Source organism: Xyrauchen texanus, chromosome 22, assembly GCF_025860055.1.
Source record: "Xyrauchen texanus isolate HMW12.3.18 chromosome 22, RBS_HiC_50CHRs, whole genome shotgun sequence".
NCBI classification, from domain to species: Eukaryota; Metazoa; Chordata; class Actinopteri; order Cypriniformes; family Catostomidae; genus Xyrauchen; species Xyrauchen texanus.
The window spans coordinates 29,601,511-29,623,134 of NC_068297.1; the positions used below are offsets into that span (position 1 = coordinate 29,601,511).

The 21,624-nt window shown below is 38.4% G+C and overlaps 1 protein-coding gene across 5 annotated transcripts in view; it reads left to right on the forward strand.

Annotated features, from left to right (window-relative positions):
• The window catches only part of LOC127662180 (kinectin-like), a 51,459-nt gene extending 30,867 nt beyond the window's left edge, over positions 1-20,592 (forward strand). For 2 of the 5 annotated variants that reach the window (XM_052153262.1, XM_052153261.1), the window contains exons 22-36: positions 2,991-3,060; positions 3,210-3,250; positions 3,406-3,496; positions 5,843-5,929; positions 9,352-9,441; positions 9,588-9,704; positions 10,927-11,016; positions 11,145-11,237; positions 12,533-12,601; positions 12,745-12,828; positions 15,383-15,466; positions 18,343-18,426; positions 18,570-18,659; positions 19,375-19,485; positions 19,621-20,592. In XM_052153262.1, coding sequence (XP_052009222.1) covers positions 2,991-3,060; positions 3,210-3,250; positions 3,406-3,496; positions 5,843-5,929; positions 9,352-9,441; positions 9,588-9,704; positions 10,927-11,016; positions 11,145-11,237; positions 12,533-12,601; positions 12,745-12,828; positions 15,383-15,466; positions 18,343-18,426; positions 18,570-18,659; positions 19,375-19,485; positions 19,621-19,659 — 1,240 coding nt within the window. In that variant the 3' untranslated portion in view covers positions 19,660-20,592. Of the gene's footprint in view, positions 1-2,990; positions 3,061-3,209; positions 3,251-3,405; positions 3,497-5,842; positions 5,930-9,336; positions 9,442-9,587; positions 9,705-10,926; positions 11,017-11,144; positions 11,238-12,532; positions 12,602-12,744; positions 12,829-15,382; positions 15,467-18,342; positions 18,427-18,569; positions 18,660-19,374; positions 19,486-19,620 lie in introns of all 5 variants that reach the window. The other 3 variants (XM_052153263.1, XM_052153264.1, XM_052153266.1) reach the window with 3 other exon arrangements.
• The last annotated feature ends 1,032 nt before the right edge of the window (positions 20,593-21,624 follow it).

The following is a 21,624-nucleotide window of genomic DNA, read 5'->3' on the forward strand; positions in this document are numbered from 1 at the left end:
CCCATAAATATTTGATAAAAGCATTATATTTAGGGCTGTCCATTTAACATGCTAAGTTAATGCTAATAATTATATAAAGAAAATGCATTAAAAAAAACGCAATTGGGGCCTGGGTAGCTCAGCGAGTATTGACACATTGACTACCACCCCTGGAGTTCGCAAGTTCGAATCCCAGGGCGTGCTGAGTGTTTATTATGTCACCAGACTATAATAAGGAACATTCCTTCCATCGGAGTAATTCAAGCTTAAAGTACCACCTGTTTTGAGCAGGGGGCAGTAACCTCTTAGACCTGCACACTCAAATTTAAAAACTCCCTGTTCACACATACAGTGGATTATTTTAATAAACATGGTCTCATTTTACAGATAACCCCATATAGTTTAAGAAATTTATTGCAATAATTAATAAATAACGTATATTTTATTTTGCTAAAGTTTAAGCATGCCATTTTAGTCCTGTGTCCTCTTGTTTTCGAGCAAAAAGTCTTATTTTATTCCACTGGATGGCAGCAAGTACTAGAAAAATAATTTTTCCTCATCACCTTCCATCACATAATGCTGTACTAATCTAAAATGTAGGCGGTTCTCTAACGCATTTAAGTACTGAGAGCTTCCAAACTGTTTTGTTGAATATTTTGGCTTCTGAGTTCTCGAAGCAGAGAATCCCAGCATTACAATGATATGTAACATTTCATCATCTATAAATGGGAACCTATATAAAAGGATAATCTGTACAGTCATCTTCATGAGAATGAGAGCTTTCATTTGCTATGTGAAGGACGATAATATTCATTTTAAAATTTCTACATCGTAACTTCTAGGTGCGGCCAATTTGCGACACAAATGATTTCAGGCCTTATTTTCGTATTTTTTTTGTAACAATGCAAAAGGGTTCTCTGAAAAATTCATATTCTAAGCTTTGAAATGATACCACACATGCATCCAGGGACTTCAGTGCTTTAATTGTTAGAATGGCTTGCCATATAGTGCATCCTATCAGTGTTTAAGAGAAACTCTAGCAATAATGTCATGCATTTTGTTTATTTAAAGAAATATGTTTAAAATGCATATTAAATTTAAATGTATAACTTTTTATATTTATTTAATAATTTTATATTGAATAATTGATATTTTAGGGCATTTATAAGCAAATACTTAGGTATGCAGTTAACTGCGATTTTAATTAATCAGCATATCATGTAATTAATTCGATTACAATTTTTTACCGATTGACTGATTCAATTGTATTTGGCAATGCTACACTTGACCCTTGAAATCGTGAGGACTATAAAACTTTTTCTAACTTTAATGTTGTTTGTGCCACCTTTTAACTGCAACAACGCTTCCGATAACTGAGATCAATCTTTCACAACACTGTGGTGGAACTGCCCGTTAAGGTCCTGCCACAGCATTTCAATCGGGTTCATGTCAGGACTTTGACTAGGCCACTCCAAAACTTCAATTTAGCTTCTTTTGAGCCATTCAGAGGTGGACTTACTCTTATGCTTTAAATCATTGTCTTGCTGCATAATCCAGATGCGCTTGAGCTTCAACTCACTGACTGATGACTGGACGTTTTCCTTTAAGATTTTCTGGTAGAGAGCAGAATTAATGTTTCTCTCAGTTATTCCAAGTCGACCTGGGCCTGAAGCAGCAAAGCATCCCCACACCATCCACTACCACCACCATGCTTGACCGTCCGTAGGTATGATGTTCTTTTTGTGGAATTCTATGTTTGATTTACCCCAGATATAACGGGACCCCTGTCTTCCAAACAGTTCCACTTTCGACTCATCAGTCCACAGAACATTCTCCCAAAAAGTTTGAGGATCATCAATGTGTGTTTTGGCAAAATTCAGATGGGCCTAAATGTTCTTCTGGGTTAGCAGTGGTTTTCGCCTCACCACTCTTCCATGGATGGCATTTTTGGCCTGTGTCTTGCTGATAGTGGAGTTAAGGACAGTGACCTTTATTGATGCAAGAGAGACCTGCAGTCTCTTGGACGTTGTCCCTGGCTTTTTTGTGTCTTCCTGGACGAGTCGTCGCTGTGCTCTTGGAGGAATTCTGGAAGGTCGGCCACTTCTGGGAACGTTCACCACTGTGCCAAGTTTTCTCCATTTGGAGATAATGGCTCTCACCGGGGTTCTTTGGAGTCCCAGAGCCTTTGAAATAGCTTTGTAACCCTTCCCAGACTGTTGTATTTACCTTTTCCCTCATAATTTCTGGAATTTCTTTCGACCTTGGCGTATACTGCTACTGGGTGAACTTCATGCTGCTGAAAAAGTTCTATTTAGGTTTTGATTTGATTGAAGAGGGCTGGCTGTAATCAGTCCTGGGTGTGCCTAGTCCAGCTGAACCCCATTAGGAATGCAGTTTCATAGATTTGTGTATTTAGAAACTAAGGGGCAACTTACTTTTTCGCACAGCTCCAGTTGGTATTGGATAACTGTTTTGCTTCAATAAATAACATTATCATTTAATAATATTTGTTAACTCCGATTGCCTTTTTTTTTGTTTTTTTTTTTTTTTTACTTTGTTAGAATTTTTTGAAAATATTTAGTATAAGATATCCACAAAAACAGAAGAATCCGGTTGGGGCAAATACTTTTTCCCAGCACTGTAATCATGAGATATGAAATGTTATATTACACTTTTTTTTTGTTTGTTAAACTTTAATCAAACTTTTGGCCCTAAACCACTGCCATACAGTCTAAATGAATTACTTGGTGCACCTTAAACAATACAGGTGTTCAATAGTTTGTTATATTATAGAGAATATAATCATGAGATATGAAACGTTATATTACACTTATAAATAGTTTTTTTTTTAGTTTAGAATTTCTTTTCATCTTTTGGCCTTAAACTACTGCCATATGGACTAAATTAATCACTTGGAGCACCATTAACAAAAAGTGTGAAATAGTTTGTTATATTGCAGTGATTGTAATCACTGGATATACAACAATATAACACACATATTTAAATCATAGGTTAATGGTAAAGGACCAGGATGTTCAGAGACTTCAGAGAGAACTGGAGAAGGGAATGCAACAGCTGCAGGTGAGAGTGCTGACGAATTCAGATCAGACTCTTAAAACTTCTGCAACCTATTAATGTAAAACAGATGTACTCTAGCTAAATCTGTTTGCATGATGCAATATTCTCTGCACTTGGTAATATTGTTTTTGTTCCCCTTTTTTTTCCCAAAGCAAACTGTTTCAGCAGCACCCAGCCAAGAATTATTGACAGCGTAAGTATCATGTTCTTGTCATTACAATACAATCCTTCTTCTAGCTGACAATCTCAAACATGTTCCAGTATAGCTGGGACCTCAAACAAGTTTAACAAAGGTTTTATCATACTGATATAACATGCATACATATGCTGCTCTTTGTCCATCCTCAGACTTGCGGAGAAGGACAAGCGTCTATCTGAACGTCAGGCAGAGCTGATTGAGTTGAGGGAATCGGTAGAGCTTCATCGCAAGAAGAACAATGTAAGTGTAGTTTGGTTCAGCTCTCTTCCTGTTAAAAAGAGCTAGAGCTTGAGCTTTGTCTTGATATGCTCTAATGGACATGCAAATGAGCGTGTAAGCAGGTGACTTTAATTTGAATGACAGCTTTACATTTCAGTTTTGACCAAAAGATGTGGGTTGGAACATCTTGAAGCTTTGAGATACGCATACCCTAAAATACCGTAGGGTGTTTTGAACCCTATCAGTGATTATTATGCCCTGTAAATAAATGATGTGCCAGTTTGTGCATAATAAGTGTTCAAGTAAAGTTGTGTTAAATGTGCACCAAGTCATGTTTTTCCTCTTTAGAGTTAAAGTGTGTAATTTGTGCATCACTAGTGTCACTAAAAGGAATTGCAAACTAAAGCTGGCTTATTACTATGTACAACCATGGTCAAAAGTATTGGCAGTGACACTAATTTTGTGATTTGCAAAGTTTGCTGCTTCAGTATTTGTAGATAATTTTTTCACATGTTTCTATGGTATACTGGAACACAATAAGCATTTCATGAGTTTTAAAGGCTTTTATTGGTAAAAACATTCAATATATGCAAAGAGTCAATGTTTACAGTGTTGACCCTTGTTCTTCATAATTCGCAGTGCAATTCACTCTGGCATGCTAGGTATCAGCTTCTGGGCCAAATCCTGACTGATGGCGATCCATTCTTGCCTTATTACTGCTCAGAGTTGATCACAATTTGTGGGCTTCTGCTGGTCCACTCGCCTTTTGAGGATCGACCACATGTTAGCTATGGGATTAAGATACGGGGAGTTGCCTGGCCATGGATCCAAAATTTCGATTTAATGATCTCCAAGCCACTTCATTATCACTCTTGCCTTGTGACATGGTGATCCATCATGCTGGAAAATGCACGAATCATCACCAATTTGCTCCTGGATCATTGGGAGAAGTTGCTCTTGCAGGACATTTTTATACCATTCTTTATTCGTGGCAGTGTTTTTGGGCAGAATTGTGAGGGAGCCCACTCCTTGTATGAAAAGCAACCCCACACATGGATGGTCTCATGATGCTTCACTGTTGGCACGACACAGGACTCATTGTAAAGTTCACCTTTTCTTCTTTGGACTATCGATTTTCCAGAAATCCCAAACAGTCGGAAGGGGGCTTCATCAGAGAAAATAACTTTTGTCCAATCCTTGTACTTCTTGCAGAATTTCAGTCTGTCCTTGATGTTTTCTTGGAGAGAAGTGGCTTCTTTGCTGCCCTTCTTGACACCAGGCCATTGTCCAAAAGTCTTCGCCCCACTGTGCGTGCAGATGCACTCACACCAACCTGCTCCCAATATTGAGCAAGCTCTACGCTGGTGGTGACACGACTCCATAGCTGACTCGTCCTGGCGCATGCTGGACACTCTGGGACGCACTGAAGCCTCTCTCCTTGAAGTTCTTGATGATCCGGTAAATGGTTCTTTCAGGTGCAATATTCTTTGCAGCAATTGCCTTGCATGTGAGGCCATTTTAATGCAAACCGATGATGGCTGCACGTCTTTCTTTAGAGGTAACCATTGCTAACAAGAACACAATGATTGGAAGCATTTCTTCCCTCCTTTTATAGCAACAATCAGTCTGCTCTTATAATCCAATCAGAATGATAGTGTGATTTCACCTGACTAGTGCTCGTTCACACTTTCCCAGGTGCTGCTGATATGATTAGTGAAATGATGTTAGCTTTTCATTTTGTGCCAGGGCCAAAAAACAGTGACATTTGGGATTTTGTGATATAAGTAAAAACTATTTTGGCCAATGAAGCTTTTTGCAATTATTTAAAATGCATCTGATCACTCTGCACAATAATCTAGAAACAATGTGAATCAACACCACAACAACTGAAGCAGAAAACTTTGCGTCACTGCCAATGCTTTTGGCCACGGCTATAAATTGGGAAGGCAGTTTAGGGATTTTTGTTGCTCTAGGTGCAACTCTGCACACAATCAGGATATATTTCATTTTTATGTAATTATTATTATCAACATCACCTTTCAATATGCTGAGTTTTTTTCACTGTTTTTAGCTTATCATTGAACATTCTTTGTACATTTTTCATTTCCCCATTTTGTTCTTGTAATTAAAAAAAAAAAAGGACCATTCTGGTCATTATTAGGGAATTGTAATATTTTTGTTGCTTTTAGTGTTTGGGAAATTTTTGTGAATCTTAGATGTTGATGTTCAAATATGGAATGTTCAGGTTTGATGAATTGAAGTGTGTTGGTTGGGCCTTGGTCTGTTGATTTAGTAAATGGCAAAATCGTTCATGTTTGGCAAGACTGTAGGCTGAACTGAGGGTGGTGTTTCTCTGAAACTGACTAGGAGCTACGGGAGAAAAACTGGAGCGCTATGGAGGCGCTGTCAGCCACTGAGGCCATACTGCAGGGAAAACTCACCAAGAGCGCCAAGGTTCGCACCACAACTCCCAAACTATTTTACTCTTGAGTCGAATCAAAGCATCTCCAATAAGCCTCTGACATTTATTGATCAGGGCAGTTCTCTTCATTCCCCTTAACTTCCTCTTGAACAGCTGGAGACTCATTTCATAACTCAACTGTTTAGCTGCTTGTTACTAATGCGCTATACTCAATGCCAAAAAGCATGAAGCATCAAACTTAATGTATGGCAATTGTACTTTTGAATTTGTCTAAATCTTGGCTGAATTTGATAGTTTGTGTTTTTGGGAAGAAAGTGAGCAAATCCACCAGTCATAATCACCCTAAACACACGTAATTTTACAGGGTGTTATTTTTGTTATTAGTCGTGTTGCATCCCTACTGTCTTTCCTTTTTCACCATCACCTAGTTTCTTGCCTGATGTAAAGACCTGTCAGTAATCAGAAACTCCTGCTCATATAAGTGTGTTTTCTCCTTCCACAGGGTTGGCCATCAAATGCCTTGCTAAATGTAGCAAGGCATTTGAGTTTACCTTTTACCATATTTTGGTGTCATGCACCTATTTATTTTTGAAGGTGCACCAAGCTTAATTGGATTTGGACTGACAAAATGTAGACTTGTGAATGAAGATTTCCACCACAGACATTCTTTTCTATGTGCAATAATCTTTTAAATTAATTATTGAAGGTACATGTAGGTTTTTGGAAATTCAAATAATCCAATCAAAATCCTCTTGGCTCAAAACTCTGAATGGGCATGAGACCTCTGCCTCTTACACTTACAGCATTGAGTAACCAGTGGCTCTATAAACAGTCCTGAGGCTTTATGTAACCCTGCTTACATCATATGTTATACTACATATCGTACAGTCTGTTTGTGAATACATCTGCTCTCAGCTGTCTCCAACAGTGTGAATCCAGGCTGCGCGCCTGCTGTATTAACTCAATATTTGCCACATTGCTATGTTCTGTTCTCTCATACTTCTCTCTAAATCCATTCAGTAGGTGAAATATGGAACTGTTTTGTTGGTTGGCATTTTAAAGCCAACATAAAAATGGATTACTCTTTATTTGGAGTTTACTGTATATAGTGCTATAGTAATTTCACTTTTAAACGTACTAACTGGATTGTTCAATATGTCCATGTTTCCCTGGAACATCAAATGCTGATGTAGAAATATTTTACTGCAGTTTGTGTATTTGATTATTGACGTTTTTTTGGCATTTTAAGAGCATCTCAAAATATAAAATGTTAGGAATATTTTGGATCTGGTCGCAATCTCCAATTCCCCCCGGTCCCGTATGTCTATGTTCGTGCCCGGTGAGGTGCAGTCGTGAGTCTGAGTCTCTGTAGACATTGTGAAGGAAATAGAAAGAATGACCCACACACACTCGGTCTGTATTCAATCTATTCAATGTTTATTAGAGCAAGCATGTCATTTATATGTTCATGAGACAATAAGCAGCCAATGGGAGAGCGGTAACAAGGGGAAAAATGGGTGTAGAGGCCATATACAGATGTTCCAGCCGTGATTACGTTACGGTTGACTTTGTGGACGGGTGTGACCTTAAGCAGATCACAGGAATAAGTATGCGGAACATGATAAAGAGGAAAAGAAAAACGGTCAGCAGTTGCTAAATATATTGACTCACTATCGTGCTCACTGCAGCCTGCATCTGGGGTCAAGTGAACACACATGGAAGGTCAGAAGCACACACACAGCAGAACAGCATGTACAATTTCATATTTCTCACATAAACCATCTCTTGAGTTCTCAAAAACTAATAGCCATATAAAGCTTTGACTGCATACCCTCAAAAGTACGAAGATTGGCCAGGGACCTGTTTTATACTGATTAATCTGATGCAGTGCTGGTATTTACATTGAGTGTCCTTGTCATTGGTATGTGTTTATGGGAATGGGGTGCTTTGAAAAGATAGTGTGATGGTGAAAAATTAGACCTGTTTAGTCAAGTGCTTGCAATGGTCAGAGCCTTCGAGTGTTGGTTCTCATTTAACTCCCTAAAATACATTTTAATCAAGTTTTACCCTCCTGTTGTCTTAAGAATCTGCACCTTCCTTTTGTCCTTCTGGTCATTTTTGACCTATATTGAAAACCATTCAAAATGCATAAATTGATTGGTGTATAGTGACACGAAAGACCCACCCCCCCTTCAAAAGTGTATAATGTTATGTAAAAAAAAATTATATTTTGAATATTAATGGAATAATCATTTATATATTTTAAAACTTGGCAATCATTGGCCAATTGACATTTATTTCTATCACTTTAGAAATAAAGTGTGTAAGTGTGTACTTTTTTATCGTGAACATAAATTTTTTTAATTTTATTAAAAAAAATGTATACATTTTCTTGTGGAAAATGAACAGTGTTACAATTTAGTACATGACTATTTCACAAAAGAATCTCGATTGCCTTTTCCAACAGCCAAAATGGTCCCACTTTGCACATCCATTGCAACAAGTCCATTCCTTCTCACTAATGTCAAAAAATGTGTCGCAGTGTTACAGGGGTTCAGGAAGGGTGTGCTGAGTGACTCCAGCCAGGTCACCTAAGCAAACAAATTAACCCAGTTGCTAGGGAGGGTAGAGTCACATGGGGTAACCTCCTCATGGTCGCTATAATGTGGTTCGTTCTCAGTGGGGCGCATGGTGAGTTGAGCATGGATGCCACGTGGAGCCTCCACACACACTATGTCTCTGTGGCAACGCGCTCAACAAGCCACGTGATAAGATGCGCGGTTTGACAGTCTCTGACGCGGAGGCAGCTGGGATTCGTCCTCTGCCACCCGGATTGAGGTGAATCACTACATGTCCACTTAAAATTGGGAGAAAAAGGGAGGAAAAAAACATAAAAAATTCAGAAGATGAAAGTTACAACTAGTTCTTCCCATACAGGTCAAAATTACCCCTAAGGCAATAAGATGATTATAATGAACCAAAATCATCTCTGATCATGTTGAGCTCAATCATTGTGTGATCCTCTATACAGACCAAGCTCAGATTCCACCACAAATATTCAAATTGAACAATATTTTAAATAGAAACGGTGCGTTCCTTTGGATCTATTCACATGAAAGACAATAATTCATCCAACCACAGAAATCGAATATAAGCTCACTTTATCTGGGATTGGTGTTTGATGTTATCCAGGACAATGCGGTACTAACTGGCATTTGTCTGTGTGAAAGGAACCTTCATTAAATTGCTTAGTGTAGTGATTAATTGTGATTTAAAAGCACAGTTTCTTTAGGTGAATCTGTCACTTTTTGGGAGCACCACTTGCTATTAATGGATCTGAGCACTGCTGTAATGGTGTGGTTCATGGAGTGTTTGTTCACTGAAATATGTGCAGGTAAAGCAGGTTTTAAGCAGTTTGATTGATGGCACATGAATATAGTTTTCTTTTCCACAGGAGCATCAGATGGCGCTGCAGTCTGCTGAGGCTGAATGTCGAGCGCTGCTGCACAGACTCCTACCCCATGTGCCAGTGCCCACTGACCAGGTGCTCTACCACTTCATGACACACTTGACACAACCTTGACACAATCTACTTGACCTTACAGAACACTTAATTCTTATTTGTATGAAAATATGCATTACAGTATATTTGATATTTCCTCCAATGTACACTTGAACATTGTAATTCAGAACCACCAGCAGTGGCTGCAGAAGTTTGAGACATCCATAAGAGAGTGTTCAGCTGGAGAATATGCTGTTGCTACAGAGATGACCTCTGCCCCTGCATCAGGGACTGGAGATGCCCAGGTAAAGATTAAATGTTGCAGGTTTTTGAAGTATAGGTCTCTGTGGAACAAAAATGGCAGTTTCTCAATCAGTGGGCATTTCCAAACCGTGATGGGTGTTTTTCAATCATCCAGTGACATCAGGGAATCCCTATGTAGTAATCAGTGGATGTTTCCAAACCAGGAAGGGCATTTTTCAATCATCCAATGGCATTAGTAATCAGTGGACATTTTTCAACTATGCATTGAAATTAGGGAATCTCTATGCAGTAGGCAAATCAAGTAAAGTGGCTGAAAAATGCACATCCCTATTGGAAAACAACCATTGATTGGAAAGCCCCCACTTTTGTTCTGCAGAGACACCAGTCTCACGTTTTCAGCGACAATTTAATTTGTTTGTACACACTGTATGCGATCATTGTCATACAGTACAAAAATATATATATTTAATATGCTAATGTGATTGTTGCTTGGCTACCAACAAGCCTGCAAGTTCAATAGTTATTTGAACAGATTGATTTAAATTAGGTATACTCAAGTCATTTAGGTTTTCGCTACACAAAGTATTTGAGTAGAGCCTTCATTTTAATAACAGATCAAGGAAGCTCATTTTCATTGCGTGGAACTTATGTTCGCAATTCAATGAAGCTAAACAAATAAAAAAATACAAAATACAAAATTCAGTGTGCTGTGCGATAACAACCAAACAGAACATTTTTGATGTTTAATGTACAGTTATGACAAGCAGAACTTTGGACCACATTGATTTCAGAATGGGCTGGGCTACACAGCGTAACCCGGCAGAAATACAAACTAAGCCATCAAATTGTCCTGTTGCTTGTCCCGGTTGCATTTGGATGGGACAAATTCTCACACATGTAGAAGAGAAGGCTTTTACTGCTTGTCACTTTATCGTGCTATATCTGATTAAGACAAGTTGTTAATCTTCCACAAAATAAACATTACTTTGTATTGTCTTTAGGCTAGGATATACTTCGTTTTCCATGTCTCGCGCACCACCGAATGTTCTAGCCTTTAAAGTGTACTCTATTGTCCGTAAGCTTATATGGACATATTGCACATGTGCGCAATAACTGCTTTGTGATCCTGTTTAGTACAGTCAACTCCCGCACATGCACCAATCAAAAATGTTTGTATACATTTTTTGCTTTGTATGTGGTCATGCTAATTTTTTCAAGCACTTGTTAAACAATTGAAGACTTACATTTTAGTTTTTTCAACAGGTTTTAGTGGAGAAGTTAAAGAAAGCTGAAGAGGCCCATAAAGTTCTACAAAAAGATTGTGAGACGTACAAGAAAGTGCTAGCAGAGACTGTGAGTTGCATGATCCCCTGACAATGTTAGCGGCATAGTGTGGAGTTCTATTGGTAAATTCAAACCGTGAGTGGGCTGAGGGTTGTATTTTGCTGGTGTTAAGGGTTTTGTTGTTGTTGTGTTTACAGGAAGGGATACTTCAGCGGCTGCAGAGCAGTGTTGAGCAGGAGGAGACACGCTGGAGGGAGAAGTTGGAGCAGTCACAGGCTGATCTTAAAGAGGTTCGAGAAGAAAATGCACTGCATCAGTTTTTCATTTTAATTGAGTGCAAATAAATATATAAAAAATAATAAGGAAAACCATCAGAGCAATTCAAGCTTGAATTACCACCTTGGTAATTTCAGCAAGGGGCAGTAAGCGCAAACATAGCTGTAAAGACGCGCCGCTTTAGAGGCAACAAACCACAATGCACATTACAGACTGCAGACAGCTCGAGATGAAGACTCATTCTTGCACAATCAAATTCACATGCTCCTAAAACTGTGTCTCTGTGGCACTAAAAAAAAACAACTGTTTGTTTTTGAGACACAACAACATTGGCTCGACCAGTGGTGTGAGTTGGGGGCGGGACAATCTATTTGTTTGATTGACCGCATGTTCAGAAAGCTGTTTTAAAACTGTTTATTTTTGCAATTCCATTTTGGTGGTTAGTGGTACACAAATTACACACTTCAGCTTTAAATATGATTATTATTTTTTAAATGTATTCATTTTATATATAATTATTTTTATTTGGGGGTCTTTCTTTGCTAATTTTGATATGTGATTAATTGGATTGATTAATCAGCATATCATGTTATTCATTCGGGAATACAATAATTCGATTGACTGCCGTATTTGCTTTTAACTGTGATTTGATTCCATTATGGTTCTTTTTTAAATGATGCTATGCCTCTTTGGTCTGGAAATTTTATCATGATTCGATTTGCTTTATTTTGATTATTTTTGGACTGATATATTCCTAATTTACATTCACATGAAGTCAGTTTCCATCATTACTTTTTTATTGTGAACATTTATTTTGTTTTATCATTCAAAACTTAAACTTCTTTCTGTTAAAGGATTTTCTTAAAGCGTGATTGTGCTATCTATCTTTAAAATAAATGCTATTTGGTTTGATATTATGTTCAATGTTTGGATATCTAATGCAATTATATTAATACATTTACAAATAGATTTTTAAGGCCACTATGTAACTTGCAGGGCAATGTACACTGAAGTGGAGGATTTAAACAACTGAAAATAGTATAGGAATAGTTATATGGATAGGAAATGAACATTTCGCACACTGAAGAAGGCACACGCCGAAACGCGTCTGTGCAAAATAAACAATATATGCATAGTGCAGCCTCTTTTTCCATTCTATAGGAAATGAACATGCAATAACTGTCCGATCCAATGCATCTGAAATTGATGCAGTGGATTTTCATTGTCAGTTTAATGCATTGTAATGCATTTTACAGTGTAACCTGGTTAGTTATATTGTGAAATAAAATGTTGATCCTGTCCTCTTTAGATGACTCATAGGGTAATTGTACTGGAACAGGAAGTGGACCGACTCTGTTCAGATGGAGATCTGGAGAGTGTGAGTTTCATTTAAACTTGTGCCTGACAATTAACAACTCAGTAGATCAAAGTGATGTAATCTACAGCATAAATTTGAAAAACAATAAGCTCTGAGCCGATGAATATGCCTTTGAATCCTGCTGTGCAATGTATATGTTGTAGCTAAGGAGAGACAAACAGCACCTTGAGGCTGAACTGGAGAGAGCAGAGCATGAGAGCGCCACCTACGTGTCTGAAGTCAGAGAGGTAAGTGCAAAAATTCCTGATGGCAACACACAACTTTGCATGCCTGGATCTCTGGTTTATACTTCTGTCCCTTGGTCTTTTATGTTTTAGTTTGTTGCTTGTGGTTGTGTAGTTTGTAAATGGCTAATATATTGTTTGATTTTAGCAGCAAACCACTTCACTTTGTGCTGTAGGAATTTGGCATCAACTTTAAATGCTCGGTCCTCAGTCCAAACTCTTGCAGCTCTGTGATGTTCCGTGATAAAGGAACGGTGTACAGTGCATCCGAAAAGTATTAACAGCGCTTCACTTTTTCCACATTTTGTTATGTTACAGCCTTTTTCCAAAATTTATTAAATTCATTATTTTCCTAAAAATTCTACAAACAATACCCCATAATGACAACGTAAAAGAAGTTTGTTTGAAATCTTTGCAAATTTATAAAAAAATAATACATGAAAAAATCACATGTACGTAAGTATTCACATCCTTTGCCATGACACTCAAAATTGAGTTCAGGTACATCCTGTTTCCACTGATCATCCTTGAGATGTTTCTACAACTTGATTGGAGTCCACCTGTGATAAATTCAGATTGGACATGATTTGGAAAGGCACACACTTGTCTATATAAGGTCCCACAGTTAACAGTGCATGTCAGACCTCCGAGACAGGATTGTAGCGAGGCACTGATCTGGGGAAGGGTACAGAAAAATGTCTGCAGCAATGAAGGTCCCAATGAGCACAGTGGCCTCCATCCGTAAATGGAAAAGTTTGGAACCACCAGGACTCTTCCTAGGGCTGGTCAAACTGAGAGATCGGGGGGCGAAGGGCCTTAGTCAGGGAGGTGAACAAGAACCCAATGGTCACTCTGACAGAGCTCCAGTGTTTCTCTGTGGAGAGTGGAGAACCTTCCAGAAGAACAACCATCTCTGCAGCACTCCACCAATCAGGCCTGTATGGCAGAGTGGCCAGACAGAAGCCACTCCTCAATAAAAGGCACATGACAGCCCGTCGGGAGTTTGCCAAAAGGCACCTGAAGGACTCAGACCATGAGAAACAAAATTCTCTAGTCTGATGAAACAAAGATTGAACTCTTTGGCCTGAATGGCAAGCATCATGTCTGGAGGAAACCAAGCACTGCTCATCACCTGGCCAATACCATCCCTACAGTGAAGCATGGTGGTGGCAGCATCATGCTGTGGGGATGTTTTTCAGTGGCAGGAACTGGGAGACTAGTCAGGATCGAGGGAAAGATGAATGCAGCAATGTAGAGACATCCTTGATGAAAACCTGCTCCAGAGCGCTCTGGACGTCAGACTGTGGCAAAGGTTCATTTTCTAACAGGACAACAACCCCAAGCACACAGCCATGTAACAAAGGAGTGGCTACGGGACAACTCTGTGAATGTCCTTGAGTGGCCCAGCCAGAGCCCAGACTTGAACCCGATTGAACATCTCTGGAGAGATCTGAAAATGGCTGTGCACTGACACTCCCCAACCAATCAGATGGAACTTGAGAGATCCTGCAAAGAAGAATGGGAGAAACTGCCCAAAAATAGGTGTGCCAAGCTTGTAGCATCATTAACAAAAAGACTTGAGGCTGTAATTGATGCCAAAGGAGCTTCACCAAAGTATTGAGCAAAGGATGTGAGTACTTATGTACATGTGATTTTCTTTTGTTTTTTTATTTTTTATAAATTTGCAAAGATTTCAAACAAAATTCTTTCACATTGTCATTATGGGGTATTGTTTGTAGAATTTTGAGGGAAATAATGAATTTGATCCATTTTGGAATAAGGCTGTAACATAACAAAATGTGGAAAAAGTGAAGCGCTGTGAATACTTTCCGGATGTACTGTATGTATGCAACATGCTCAACACAATACTCTAATAAATCAGGAGATCTTTGTAGATCTTTATTTGAATTTTATGCCCTTTAATAACCATCCACATTGCATAATACTCAGACTCGTTCAACAATTGGTCGTATGTAAAAACGTATAAAAGGCTTTATCTTTTCATGATAAAGATTTCACCTTAGATAGTTAGCATGCAGATACTGACAAACATTAAATTACAGGGTTCAATTGCACCATTCAGAACAAATACCTGAATAAAATACTGTACATCAAGCACAATCTTTTGAAGGTAACTCTACCACCCCCTTGAGTACTAATGGTTTCTAACTGCCACAGTAACAGATGAATGAACAATGGACCAGCGTTCTGATCTGATTCTTACTTGACCCCCTAAAATCTGAGTAGACTCGATGATTAGTTGACAGGAAGGTACAACATATGTTGTTGATCCAGAAATATGTCCTACTTGCATAAATTACATAAACCCATGTGTGCAACAAGTATTTTACTAGCATGCTGGGCAGACCTGTAGCATGTTCACAACCATTCAATGTCCATTAGAACCCCTCATTAAGTCGTAAACGCATCTAAACATGTTGTAATGACCAATGATAGGAAGACCCTAGTTTCTCACATTAAATCCAAACATGGTCCACCTGAACCTCCCATTCTCTCAGACCCACACGTTCCTTAAACATCTCAAACTTCATTTCAGCTCAAAGATCTTTTGACTGAGTTGCAAAGCAAACTCGACGGCTCATACACAGAGGCCGTCAGGCAGAATGAGGAGCTGAATTTGGTAAGACGCCCCCCTGTTTAAACTGAAGTAGCTTTCCCTTCTCCACTCTTGAGCTGTCACATGGGCACTTACTTCAATGGGGCTGGTGCTTTATGGCAAGGTATAGCTATCTGTTATCTCTAATTTGTAAGCTTTTATTCATCTGTAAATTAGGATTTTTGAAGGAATAGTTCACTCAGAATTTACTGACTTTCTGTCTTTGTGGAACAAAAACAAATATTTGATGGATATATGATGTCTGTTTGTCTCTACATTGCAAGTCAGTGGGGTTGGACACTTTCAGGCTCCAAAAAGGACAAAGACATCGCAAACGTAATCCAAATGACTCCATTGGTTTAATCCATATCTGTACTAATATGATGGTTTTGGGTAGGGCTGCAACTAACGACTATTTTAATAGTCGACTAGTCACCGACTATTGAAACGATTAGTCGACTAATCGAATAATTATTAAAAAAATTTAAAATTTAGCATGAGATTGCTTTAATTCTGTGGAAAATGATAGTAAACACAAGAAAGAAGGGGGTACTTCAATGAAAAATGCATATTTTATTGAACTTTGCTGCTGATAGGCCGATTCATACTAAAAGTAAATAAAAATGCCCTGTCTAAAACCAATTAGGCACAGTGCTAGGTCAGTATAGACATAAATAATGCATAAAGAAACTCTATCATTTTTATAAAGGACAGGCACATTTTTTTTATAAGGAAAAATAAAGTAAAATCAAGTAAACCATTTTCTTCCTGTAAACCAGGGGCAGGCACATTGGCAGCAATAAAACAGTAAACAAAAATATTAAGTGCATTTTGTGAGATACATTCAGTGGTCAATCTGTTGCAAAAGAACTTTACAACTCGTCTCAACATTATGAAATCTAACGGTTTTAAAATAAGCTTTCAGAGTCGTCTGAATTTAAGTTGTAAACATGGACTGTGTGATACTACCTGGACACAAACCTGTCATGGTGGACAGACCGAGTTTAAAATCAACATGAGGCTCAGGCTATGTCGTTCAGTTTATTCATATTAAGGAAAGTCAGCATATTAGCTTCCATGTTATTTAAATCTTACCGAGGCGAGTCAAACTCCGTTTCATTCAACTGTCCGACATGCTTTCTCTTTAAATGTTCGTGCATCACCGAGGTGCTGCCGTGATACGCAAGGACTGCTTTGCAAACCATGCAGGTAATCTTTTTATTCGCCGTATCCAGGCTAAAATGCTCCCAAACTTTAGATGTTTTGGTACGCGCAGCTGCTGCGTTGGACCCCGCCATTTCTGTATGTTATCGCTCAGCAGAGAAGCTAACGCTCATGTGCGACTCTCGGCAGAGATTGTAATGAAGAGAGGTGCCTTGGTCGGAAAAAAACATGTCTGGCGACAACTTCGACAATGAAATTCATTGTCGACTATTTCTATTATCGATTTTTGTCGACAACGTCGACGAATCGTTGCAGCCCTAGTTTTGGGAGAGAAACATTACTTGTTTTTCACTATAAATCTTGACAATGCAGTCTCCTTAGCACTTCCTTGTGCTGGACACATTTGCAGAGTGTGTGAACATGCACAGAGCGTGTACCTCCATTGCAGCTCTCAAATTTAAGATGCGATGTGCCAGGATTGATGTCAATTATTACTTAGTTTGGTTGTCTCATTATAGTGCACCAAGTTTAAATATGCGGAAGTCTGAATTAGATATAACAGCTATGGTGGAGGGGAAGATTTATAGTGAATAACGTCTTTAATTTTGGGACTGTTCCTCACACAAAGCTATCATACGACTTCAGATGGCTGGGAATAGAGTGAATCGGTTGTAAGGGCCACGGTTTTGGAGCTTGACTTTGTCCGTTCCCAATTTTCTTTCAGTGCATGGAAAAGACTAGCTCGGTACCACATTAGATGCCCTCTCTGGAGCATGAATGTACTTTGAACCCCCGATTATGAAATATTAGGGATGACAGATACACCTTGCTGAGACTGTGATCTTAATCAGTCATCTAATACCTCCTTGCAACGTTTACTCTCCGGTCACAAGTTTGACTAACTGCCACCTTTGCTTAACAACATCGAACTACAGGCATTATTGCACACACACACACACACACACACACACACACACACACACACACACACACACACTCTAACTGATCACCTCTTGTCTTTTACTCATATAGCCAATTATTTTTGTATTCTCTTTTATTATAAATGTAAAAAGACTTGTATGTCTTGTTTAAATGTAGTGTCTTTGAGCATTTTCTGTTGTCATTTAACCTTTCATTTTCTGAATTAATGTCAAATCGAGAGTTTTGTATATTTTTGAAGGTTCAAAATCAATTTAGACTAGATGGGTTATGTTAGGGTAAAGCAAATGTAAAATAGCCACTATTTGAATTTCCATTTCAGCAGTGGTATAGCCACATAGGACCACCCAGACTATTAGAGATTATTCTTTTGAATTCAAATATTTATTTATCAAATAGTTTAAAAACATTCATAGGATTTCTGAAAGTATGAGAACTGTTTGAATGCTTCTCTGTTGTTAAGGAAAATTTGGTAAAAAAATAAATAAATGGATCAATTGGGTGAAAACTTGGCCTATCCATTTTAGGCCCACCCAAAAGTAATTTCCTGACTATGCCCTTGTCTTGACGTAGCCTTTTGAATATTACAAATTATTTACTTTTTAGTACTCCCTGAGAATATCATAAATTTCACAAACCACATTTAATAATTACATAACTATTTTTATAAGATCAAATTAATTATTACAAGCATTTATTTGATTTAATATATAAAATAATCTTACAAACCCACTTCATCCCATTGGCTCATCATACTTTCCAGTGAATTTGTATTTGAATTGGGTTTTGTGTTATAGCTCAAGACGCAGCTGACTGAGACATTGAGTAAACTTGAGAAAGAAGAGAGTGAGAGACAGACAGTGGCTGGAGACCTCTACAAGGTAAAGAATGTGATACACAATGACCTTTCTGAGAAGCTATCAGCATTTTAAGCCACTTTTATGGCCACATAAAATGCTGTCAAGTTACGTCTGTCATATGTCTTCCATTGGTTTATTTCGTTTTTCTTCTGTGATCTTGTCAGGCCCAGCAATCTTTAGAGTTGATACAGGCAGAAATCATTAAAGAAGCAGGCCAGACTGGCCTGATAGAGACCACAAGCCTCACACAAACGGTGAGAACTTGCAGAAACTTAAAAGCCCTTATTCAAGACCCCTGTGCTTTGTAGTTAATGTTGTTTGTTTTTTAAGTAGAGATGGAGTGATATACCATTTAAATCAATATACCGGTAGAAATTTGTCAAGCTTTATGAAATTAAGCTTTTGTACCTAGGAGCACTTGCGTATATTTTGGCCTTTAATCTTAGAGTTGGAAAACGGTGATCTGCGGGACCTGGGTAGCATTGATGCTGGCTACCAACCCTGCAGTCACGAGTTTGAATCCAGGGTGTGCTGAGTGACTCCAGTCAGGTCTCCTAAGCAACCAAATTGGCCCGATTGCTAGCGAGGGTAGAGTAACATGGGGTAACCTCCTTGTAGTCTCGATTAGTGGTTCTCGCTCTCAATGGGTGCGTGGCAAGTTGTGCATGGCTCGTGGAGAGTAGAATGAGCCTCCACATGCTGGGTGTCTCCGCGGCGTCATGCACAACGAGTCACGTGATAAGATGCGTGGATTGACTGTCTCAGAAGCGAAGGCAACTGAGACTTGTCCTCTGCCACTCAGATTGAGGTAACCATGCCACCATGAGGACCAACTAAGTAGTGGGAATTGGGCATTCCAAATTGGGAAGAAAAGGGGATAAAATAAATAAATAATAATAAAAAAGTATGGTGATCTGATGTTGAACTGACAAAAAATGTCCTGATGTTGTAAAATGTTTTGACTTTTAGGAGGATATTGACCGTAAGGAGAAGATGAAGGCAGGCTTGAATCAGACAGTACAGGAACTACAGGAACTACTTCGGTCTGTCAACAGACAGCTTACCAAGGGACATGAAAGGGTACAAGCTTTGTTATTTGCAAATGAGTGGCCTTATAGGGCGTTTTCTATCAACATGTGCTCTTTACAGAAATTGCTGAAAATGTGACTATTTACTGTTTTATACTAAAACATGTCTTTTCTCTTTTTATTTCAGGAGGATGAGGATAAATTAAACTCTAATTATAAACTCTAGTTAAACAGAGGAAAACTTCAGTTTTCACATCAACATACACATCAACATACCACAATAACCCACCATCAGATTCCAGCCCTGTTTGTTCCAGACTGAACGTGTTGATCTCCAGTTGAACCAAACCTTACACACTCCAACCTGGTGACCAGTTCACTTAGAAGGGCACTGACTGGACCTTGACCACATACACTCAGTGAAACGGACCTGTGTCTACTCCTCTACCGTGGCATTCCTCATATTTAGTAGACTTGTACAAGAGCAAAAGCATCTGATAGCCAAGACGGTTAGACTCGTTGACGTTTAATTCATTTGACCCTTTTTCAGGCAGACAACTTTGAATACTACTTTTTGTTAGTTCTCTTTGACCAGAGAGGTTTTTATCCTTTCCTATAAAGAACATTGAGAATATTTGTGTTTTAATGATAAAATTACTGTTAGGGTCTACTGACACTCACTATGTTGTGTTCGCAGCTCATGTCTTGAAACTCAAAGGCACATCCAAGAGACTCCTGTTAAACAAATCAATCTTTTTTTCCCACATTCAGAAATTATAATTATACTGAGTTTAGGATTTGTTTCCCAGGGGCCCATTTTGAAATGGGACATGCGGTATCAGTGGTGACAGACGGTTGAATCTGTGATGAACGCAACCGCAAAGTGTGATCACTGGGCAATGGATTCAAAGAGGCATTTAGCTTATCTGTAATCAACTAAATCTACTGTTGCTAATTTCATTAACTATAAAGATTTCATTTTTTGTAAAACAGGTGACCTGTAATAAAAGGGATGCTTGATTTAAAAAAAAAAGAAAATGCAGCATGGCCTCCAATTTGTGTTTTCTATTATAGTGCAATTGTGCTGTATCTTGAAATTGTAATGCTTGTTTAAAATGTATTTATTATCATATATATATATAAACTCGGCAAAAAAGAAACATCCTCTCACTTTCAACTGCTTTTATTTTCAGCAAATTTAACATGTGTAAATATTTGTATGAACATAAAAAGATTCAACTACTAAGCCATAAACTGAACAGGTTTCACAGACATGTTACCAACAGAAATAGAATAATGTGTCCCTCAACAAAGGAGGGGGGGTGGACAGACAAAAGTAACAGTCAGTATCTGGTGTGGCCACCAGCTGCATTAAGTTCTGCTGTGCATCTCCTCCTCATGGACTGCACCAGATTTGCCAGTTCTTGCTGTGAGATGTTACCCCACTCTTCCACTCGCACTTGCAAGTTCCAGGACATTTCTGGGGGAATGGCCCTAACCCTCAGCCTCCGATCCAACAGGTCCCAGGCGTGCTCAATGAGATTAAGATCTGGGCTCTTTTCTGATTCATTCTGCATGCGGTGGATATTACACAAGCAAGGGGGCAGTCTTACCGCAATTTAAGCAACATTCTTATTCAAATCAATAATGTGATTGTAGAGGTCCATTTCCTGTTTAATAATACTTATGATTGCGAAATACAAATTTTCCATATAATTTTCTTATGAACATTTGCTTACTCTGTCTCCAACAAAATAATTTGCTACTCCTTCAGTGGTTATGTCACACTCGACTACAATGGATTGCAGTTATTGATCTTATTTTAATCATTGCATAATCCACATGAGTGTGATGTATTTAAAATATCTAGTCCTGTATCTCAATAGTGTGATCTTTTAGAGGCAATTATGAAGCATGTGACATATTATTTACAAACTGACAAAACACACTTTATTTACTTTATATACCAGTCTGTTTCCTTTCCAACTTAACACTATTTTTATCCTAGAAAAAAAGCTCATCTAAAATAATTGATGTTTTCAAACAAGTTTCCCAAACTCTGCCTTCCATTGGTCGCTTAAACATATAGACCCGCCCCAAAATCATGCGATTGGTTGAGCCAATATTGCTGTGTCCGGTTGGTCAGGATTCTCAAACAAATTATTAATGTAAGATAGGGAATGTATTTTAT